This window comes from Carassius carassius, chromosome 21, assembly GCF_963082965.1.
Source record: "Carassius carassius chromosome 21, fCarCar2.1, whole genome shotgun sequence".
Lineage (NCBI taxonomy): Eukaryota > Metazoa > Chordata > Actinopteri > Cypriniformes > Cyprinidae > Carassius > Carassius carassius.
The window spans coordinates 7,815,720-7,824,561 of record NC_081775.1 but is presented as its reverse complement, the minus strand read 5'-3'; the positions used below and the strand labels follow the sequence as shown (position 1 = coordinate 7,824,561).

The window sequence follows — 8,842 nt, the reverse complement described above, 5'->3', positions numbered from 1 at the left end:
ATTAATATATTGATGCTATATATACAAAGTAACGTGACTGCAAACTAAACCTACAGGGTACTAGAACTGCGGTCCTGAAACTGCAGCCATTGCTATATCGTCCAGTACGATAGGTGGCGCTGTCACGAAAAACTAGGGTCCTAGAACTGCGGTCCTAGATCTGCGGTCCTGAATCTGCAGCCTCCGGTTGTGCAGGAACATACTATTGTTTCTATGAGCGGGTTTAGCGCGAGGTGGCAGTAAGCTGTCAACAGTGGTGTTATTAAGACGGTCCGAGGGAAAACAGCAGTGTTGTCGTCTTCCGGGTGAGCTACTGTCATCTTTAGCATACGATTAAACGGTTAAAACTGAGCTTTTTGTGTTCCTCTCTCCACCGCCGATGATTTAAGCAGTATGTGGATTCCCGCCGATGGATGTCACGACAAACACTGAGGAGATTTTAAGCTGAGAGCGTTATCCAGCTGCTTGAACTTGAGGTCTGAGCTTGAATCGTAAAACACATTAAGACCGGGGAACCAGTTTTTGGCTGTCTAGTGAGCTTCCTACCTAGATAGCATGTATCAGGCATTATATTCGTGCAGCTCACTAGATTTTGACACACGGCTTTATATCTTCAAGGTGGTCAGGCTCGTTAAATTGAGTTATTTGGCTTTGCTCTTTTGCTGCAAGCCTGTCCGAGATCACTTGAGTGACATTAATGTGAAATGCTGTAATGTACTAGGTCTAATTCATTGCTTAAATACAGGCATATTTACTAGTTAGACTGCTACAAGGTGCTTCACATAAAGTGACAGCCGTGGTTTAAATCCTGTATTTCATCTATTATGATAAAATCAGTTACTAAACCATTAAATAAAAATGCATGCTAATTTTATAAGCTCATGTTCGAGAAATGGAATATTTGTGCTGTTGAACTTGATTTGGCCTGTATGATTAACTTGTATTTACATTTACTTTATACATTCATTCAAATTTGAACCCTCTTAAATTTTAAACGACTTTAAAAAGATAATACAAGCAATCTATATTATCCGTCAGCTACACTTCATGTATGCATGCCACTTTTGTGCAAAAGAAGTGCACTTAAATGTTTTGCATGTACACGTGTAGTGTACTAAAATCTTAAAAGTATACTTAAAAAACAATAACATTTGCATTCCTTTTAAAAAGTAGTATTTCCCATAATTTGTACTCATTTAAAAAGTATGCCAAAGTGTACTTCTTTTGTCCTGGGTTAGTAATCATTAAAACTCTTTGATTCACAGCACAATGTCGGTGTCAGTGGAGAAGAGCGATGCGTGGTTTCCCCCGGACTGGGAGGATGATGAGCGAATGGCTTTCTTGTTCTCTGCCTTCAAAGAGAACCGAGATGTGGACTGTACAGACTGGGACGGGAAAATAGACTTCTGGAGTCCTCTGATCATCGATCAGTGCAGGCGGCGCGGGTCGGTGTGTGTGAATCTGCAGGAGCTGAACGAGAGCTTCAGGAGGAAGGGCTCTGTTCCTCTGGGCTTGAGTACTGTCCTTCAGAGCATGATCAGGTCAGTCACTATCACCTCTAGTACAACGTCGTGTAGATCACGAAGTGTAATCAGTACATGGATTTATAGCACGCTGTTGGGATCTGTTCTATTGTCCTTCTAGAAGCGGGAAGGTGCAGAAGGAATCAGACTTCGCTGCAAATGTAGACTCGGGGTGGTTGTCGTGGGGTGTTGGACTCTTGTTGGTTCGACCTCTGAAATGGACTCTGTCAGCTCTGCTGGGCAGTGGGAGGGTCCCACTGGAGGAATCGTTTGTTGTGATAGACCTGGTGAAGGTAAGTGTAAAACTAACAGCATTAATGCTCATTTCCAGTCTTTATATAGACTACTGCTGTTCCTCCTCTTGCAGGAAAAGGCTGTGGCACTGTTGGCAGCATATCGGGCTTCTCCTTTAGCAACACACTCTCTGGTGTCTTTCCAAGAGCTGCGTGCTCTCTCCTCTCACATCTGTCCGGATGAAAGCTCACTCTACCTGGCTCTGCTGCAGCTACAGAGAGAGAAACATGTCACCGTCTCACTTCACGAAGGCGAGAAGGTGTGTTTGAGGACAAGAGCATGCCTTGATGAATTCTAGCCGCAGTGTAGGTAATAATGCAGAATTATAACATTTTTCAGTGATTGCTCACTTCAATTTCGTTCAAAAGGTTTGATAAAATTCATATTTATACAGCAAAGGTGCATTAAATTCGCCATGGAATTTGTTTTTCATTATTTCTGCCATGGAATTTTGTTTTTAAATATGACCTTTTGTCTTCTGTTCTGAGTTTATGACTTTTTTTTAATGAAAAAAGTTTTTATGAGATATAAGAAAAAAAGTAAGAATTCTGACTTTTTTTTTCTCTGAATTTCGAGTATATGAAATGTATATAATATATATTTTTTTAAAGGCAGTAAATAAAATGTAAAGGTACATCTTACAATTCTGACTTCTTTCTTCACAATTCTGAGTGTTTTTTTTTTATTATTATTATTATTCCGTCGTGGGAATGAGCAGCCATAGACATTTATAATATTACAAAATATTTATATTTCAGATAAATGCTGCTCATTTGAACTTTCCATGTTCCAAAACCATGAAAAAAAATCGAATAAAATAAATCACGGATTCTACAATACATTTAGAGCAGAAAAACTGTTTTCAACATTGATAATAATCAGAAATGTTTCTTGAGCACCAAATCAGCATATTAGAATGATTCCTGAAGCATCATGTGACACTGAAGTCTGGAGTAATGATGCTGTAAACTCAGGAATAAATTAAATTGTTAAATACAGTAGTTTTATATTATACTAATATTTCATAATGTTACTCTTTAAATGTATTTGTGATCAAATATTTGGAGATTTGGAGAGCATAGGAAAACAACTTTTGAATGGATATGTATATCTAAAAACAGTCATGCTTCAGCATTTCTTCAACCAATCACCGATCCAAATGTGTCTCTTAAATCACAGGGCACTGATTGGTTGATTAGTAACTTTTGCCACTTGTTTGTTTCTAATGACACTTTTAACCATGTCCATGTATAGTTGGTGAAATTTAGTCAGGCAGGACAAAGCCGTGTGCCTCCCGTCAGCGAGGTGGACCTGGGCATCTATCAGCTCCAGCGCAGCGAGAAGCTTCTGGAGGAGAGAGTGGAGACATTGGGACAGGAAGCAGAAAAGTGAGCCAGTTCATCCAGATTGCATTGACTTTACTCCAGCCAGTGTCATTTCTGTGACATGATGGGTTATTACAATAGCACTGCTGTTAAATTATGTGTTTTCTAATGTGCAGGTGTAAGCAGCAGGCAAAATCACTGCTTAAAGAGGGGAAGAAATCACAGGTATGAGTGCACTTTTTGTGCCTATTGTTATAGGAAAGAAATGCGTTTTAATGGATTGCCACCTCTTCCTGCCACAGGCCCTGAGGTGTTTACGTGGGAGCAAGCGGGTGGAGAAGAAAGCAGACCGTCTGTTCGCTCAGCTGGAGACGGTGAAGGGGATCCTGGACAGAATAGCAAACTCCCAAACCGACCGCCTGGTGAGACGCACAGACACACAGATGCACTGACCGTCTGCTGTGAATTGGCCGACACCAGTGAAAGTCACCCACGCTTCGCCACGTTGTACTCCTACGAGCCAGCACTGAATTGCACTTTTTTTCTTGTTCACATTTTTCTGCAACACTTTTTTTTTTTTTTTTTTGCGTATGCCCTGAGAATATTTCTGTGATTTACCAACACATTCACATGCGCATAGTTCTCTCTTTAATAATCACATGACATTGATTGGACGATTATTTAAATTCATTGTGATCGTGATTATTACTCCCCTCGATTAAGCATAATCATCTGCAATATTTCCCCACAGATTTTTGCTTGATCTTTTATTGGTATCATGCCTCCACAAGCACTTGTGCTTGATGGTTGCCAGATGTCAAGAGGTTACATCCTCCAATCAGAGCTTTTCTTTTAAATAGACATTTTTTGCCCAGTGTTTTACTTCATCTCTCCAGAAAACGCTTAAACAATGGAAAAAGTGCTGATGATCTGAAAATACTGGTAAAGCTATGAATTTGGGTTTTCTCTCTAGTGAGATGATTCTCTTCAAATGAAAGTGAAATATAATCGTTGTTCCTCCACACAGCCGTTTGCGCTGTTTGCTATGAATAAATCTGCAATCAAACCTCAGTGATGAAGGAATAAATCTAGACATGGATCTCGACTATATTGTGATCACAAGAGTGGGATCTATATACAATGGATAAACTATACATTTCAATGCATGTTGGCCACAATTATTGGCAGCCCTTGAAATTCTTATGAGTAAAATATCTCTGAAGTATATTTCAATTCGTATTTACAATTTTTGTTTAGCACACCAGGATGACTAACATTCCAGCCATGACTTCCTGTTCCACAGGATTATAAATATGAGGAACTCAAAGGCAAATTCCCTTAATCATCCTTCACAAAGAGTAAAACCAAAGAAAACAGTTCATAGATGTTGAGCTTCACAAAATAGAAAGAAAAGAAAAGAGCTAAAGCTTTGAAATTTGAAGATGACATGAGGAAGAGGATGTGTGTCTATATCGTCCTAATGCACAATGAGAAGGAGAGTTTGAGTGGCCAAAGACTCTCCAAGGAGCACAGCTGGAGAATTGCAGAGATTAGTTGGGTCTTGGGGTCAGAAAGCTTAAAAAAATATATCAAATAGCCCCTACATCTCCACATGTTGTTCTATGGTCAGATCAGATGAAACTAAAAAAAAAGAGCCTTAATTATCATTTTTAGGATAAACGATGCAGTTTTATTTTCACAGCCACCTTTGCTCATATTTACCAAGGGTGCCACTATTAGTGGAGGGTGCTGTGGATGATGCATGGCTCAGTGAAGTGTTTCTATACGTGTGAGCAGGTGATGCAGGCGTACCAGGCCGGTGTGGCGGCTCTGAGGATCTCACTGAAGGGTGTGACTGTGGAGCGAGCAGAGAATCTGGTTGATCAGATACAGGAGGTGATTCATCACAAATCTATTGTTTATGATAATATTATGTCATTATACATAATTTAAGTTCTTTATGTTCCATTTATCCTTTTTGCACAGTTATGCGACACTCAGGATGAAGTCAACCAGACTCTTGCCAGTGGAGCGCTGGATTCTGGTATACACGTTTTTCCCTAAATGTATTTATGAATTAATATGAATTTCCCTGATGAATTCTGTATATCAGCAGCGTCTGCAGACCATGAGATGATTTCATAGGTGTGAGTTGTTTGCTATGATTGGTATTTCTGCCTTTCGGGCTGCAGTTCATTTATGAATGACAATATGTCACTCTTCCACAACTGAGCTGGAACAGTCTTTGCCATAAAGCTGTCTTAAAAACTAATGCTTCATGTGCTCACAGGTGAGGATTCAGAAGAGTTGGAGGAGGAGCTGAAGTCATTATTGGAGAAAACCATCCCAGATAATGATGTGCTCCCAGCGGTCCCAACGCATCCTTTTTCTCCTCCAAGGAAAATGGGTATCCTGGATGCTGATTTTGTCCAGTCTCTGCCTTCCGTGCCTGATTCCAGTCTAGGCATCACAGACGAGGAGCTGGACAGAGAACTAAGTCGACTTAGAGTCTCTGACACAGGTGCCTTCATGCTTTTCGAGTTATTTCTGAAATGTTGGCAAGCAGCATTGATATTATTAGTCATATCTGAAGTGGTGTTGTCAAAAATACTGATTGTTTTCTCTTCTCTGCTCCTCAGCTGTGCCGAGAGGAAGTATCTCAGCTCACAGGAAGCTGGAGCCGGCCCAGTGAACGACCGTTGAGCACAAGCAGCCCCTAAAATGGGTTAATCGCTATCCACTAAAGAAAGCCATCAAATACAGTACTTGTGTGTCCTTGCATTGTAATAAGCCCTACAAAGTCTTCATGAAAAGCCCTTATTCATGTTTGTAATGGCATGTCTATTTTTGTTTTTAAAGAAGGTTTTAAGAGTGGCTTTTTGAGTTTGTAAAGTCTGTACAATGTATTATTCTAATAAAACTACAAATTATGATGCCAAATGAAGAATATTGTGTGTGCGTTGTTTTGAGAAGTGAGATGATCACTCAGATCTGTCTTTGCAGTTTTATTAGTAGTAGTAGTATTTTTCTTTGAAGAGTATAGTATTTTCAAATATGTAGTTTTAAGTATATAGCCATATTAATAAGTTATAAACACTCCCAGAAGTGAAGATGATTTTTTTTTAGGTTGATAAGAATATTGTTTCTGAAAGAAGAAACATTTTCTTATCTAGTCTTATAAGAAATCAGTGTTAGTATTTATTAAAATAAGTGTTAATTTATTTTAATAGTGTTAACGGCTCCAAAATTATGAACATTAATCTTATTACTATATATACTTATTTTTAGTTAGAAGTTATTTTAACCTTTAATCATCCTTTGGGGTCAAAATGACCCCAATGGATTTTTCCTTCATTTTTTAAAAGTGTTACCTTCATCGCAGGGGCATGAAACTCGGTGACATTTCCTAAATCATCTATCTAAACATGCACAAAAAAACTGGGCTTGATTTGGTTGTTCTAAAGGTGTGTAAAAAAAATTTACCTTTTAAGGTCTTTGGGGTCAAAATGACCCCACATTGAAAATGAATGGGAAAATGCAAAAAATGACTTTTTAAAATTTTGTTTGTCAAAAAAATAAAACTAAATCCATTATAAATCTGAAAATTTCTACAAATAAACCAAGATCTGGTCCTAGAGCATAAATAAAAAGTAGAACGAACTTTGTATCTCATACACACACACACACACACACACACAAACACACACATGTATGTGACTGCAACAGAGAGCATTTTTACAGAAATTGGCAAATAAAATTAACTAAACTGGCATAAATCTAAAATTTTTTACATTTAATTCAAGGTCTGGTCCTAGAGCATAAACCCAAAGTGGAACAAACTTTCTATCTCATACACACACACACACACACACACACACAAACATACGTATGCCACTGCAACAGAGAGCATTTTTATAGAAATTGGCAAATAAAATTAACTAAACTGGCATAAATCTAAAAATTTTTACATTTAATTCAAGGTCTGGTCCTAGAGCATAAACCCAAAGTGGAACAAACTTTCTATCTCATACACACACACGCACACACACACACACACACACACAAACATACGTATGCCACTGCAACAGAGAGCATTTTTATAGAAATTGGCAAATAAAATTAACTAAACTGGCATAAATCTAAAATTTTTTACATTTAATTCAAGGTCTGGTCCTAGAGCATAAACCCAAAGTGGAACAAACTTTCTATCTCATACACACACACACACACACACACATACACACACACACAAACATACGTATGCCACTGCAACAGAGAGCATTTTTATAGAAATTGGCAAATAAAATTAACTAAACTGGCATAAATCTAAAAATTTTTACATTTAATTCAAGGTCTGGTCCTAGAGCATAAACCCAAAGTGGAACAAACTTTCTATCTCATACACACACACACACACACACACACACACAAACATACGTATGCCACTGCAACAGAGAGCATTTTTATAGAAATTGGCAAATAAAATTAACTAAACTGGCATAAATCTAAAAAATTTTACATTTAATTCAAGGTCTGGTCCTAGAGCATAAACCCAAAGTGGAACAAACTTTCTATCTCATACACACACACACACACACACACACATACACACACACACAAACATACGTATGCCACTGCAACAGAGAGCATTTTTATAGAAATTGGCAAATAAAATTAACTAAACTGGCATAAATCTAAAAAAATTTACATTTAATTCAAGGTCTGGTCCTAGAGCATAAACCCAAAGTGGAACAAACTTTCTATCTCATACACACACACACACACACACACACACACACAAACATACGTATGCCACTGCAACAGAGAGCATTTTTATAGAAATTGGCAAATAAAATTAACTAAACTGGCATAAATCTAAAATTTTTTACATTTAATTCAAGGTCTGGTCCTAGAGCATAAACCCAAAGTGGAACAAACTTTCTATCTCATACACACACACACACACACACACATACACACACACACAAACATACGTATGCCACTGCAACAGAGAGCATTTTTATAGAAATTGGCAAATAAAATCAACTAAACTGGCACAAATCTGAAAAATGTCACATATGCAACATGGAACAAGCTTGTAATATATATTCTATAATATTCTGCTTGTTCTTTCACATGTTTATTAGCCATGTGATTTATAAAAAAAGTTGTTCTGTGTACCCTTCACTCCTGTTCATTACAGTTTATTGGTGCTGTTGTTTTGTATTATATTGGTTTATTTACTTTTAAAATTCATCTTGTTCTAAAATCTCTTGTTCTAAAAAAATAAATAGTTGTTGATAAATAATTTTCTGAAATAAATAGTGTGTGATTATCACGTCATAGTGGTGACTTGTAATGTTTTTTTCAAATGTATGTATAATAATTTGCAAAAGCAGATAATTCAAAATATATTAGAAAACAACAACAAATTCTAACTCTGACAAAACTACAGATTTTTTTATGTATTTCAAAATGTTTAAATAAATATTCACAAAATATATATCATAAAGTTGTGAGGAGAAGTTGAAGCATCAAGAAAAATGAAGTGAAAATGAATGAGTCTCTATAGCACTCTAGTGGATACATGTGGCCATTGCACTTTAATTCCTAACCCATAAGAAATAAAGTTTTTTGACTAACCTTTAGATGGCAGTATTCTATCCCTAACACATAGAGCAATGTCCAGAAACTATTTAG

The 8,842-nt window shown here is 37.3% G+C and overlaps 1 protein-coding gene across 2 annotated transcripts; it reads left to right on the top strand.

The window, feature by feature from the left end:
- Positions 1-297: 297 nt before the first annotated feature.
- Positions 298-6,089, top strand: chmp7 (charged multivesicular body protein 7). Of its 2 annotated transcripts, XM_059503156.1 has the most exons (11): positions 298-476; positions 1,266-1,541; positions 1,645-1,816; positions 1,891-2,076; positions 3,072-3,205; positions 3,319-3,367; positions 3,445-3,564; positions 4,940-5,038; positions 5,129-5,186; positions 5,433-5,663; positions 5,782-6,089. In XM_059503156.1, exons 2-11 carry the CDS (start codon positions 1,270-1,272, stop codon positions 5,832-5,834), a joined length of 1,374 nt encoding a protein of 457 aa, XP_059359139.1. In that variant the 5' UTR covers positions 298-476; positions 1,266-1,269; the 3' UTR covers positions 5,835-6,089. The 2 variants fall into 2 exon arrangements, with proteins under 2 accessions (XP_059359139.1, XP_059359140.1); XM_059503157.1 differs by lacking the exon at positions 1,891-2,076.
- The last annotated feature ends 2,753 nt before the right edge of the window (positions 6,090-8,842 follow it).

Bases quoted from the DNA above. Each gene is read 5' to 3' on its own strand.
- chmp7 (XM_059503156.1), top strand. From the start codon at position 1,270: ATGTCGGTGTCAGTGGAGAAGAGCGATGCGTGGTTTCCCCCGGACTGG. The intron at 1,542-1,644 runs GTCAGTCACTAT...TTGTCCTTCTAG, and splicing joins GTCCTTCAGAGCATGATCAG to AAGCGGGAAGGTGCAGAAGG. The intron at 5,664-5,781 runs GTGCCTTCATGC...TCTGCTCCTCAG, and splicing joins ACTTAGAGTCTCTGACACAG to CTGTGCCGAGAGGAAGTATC.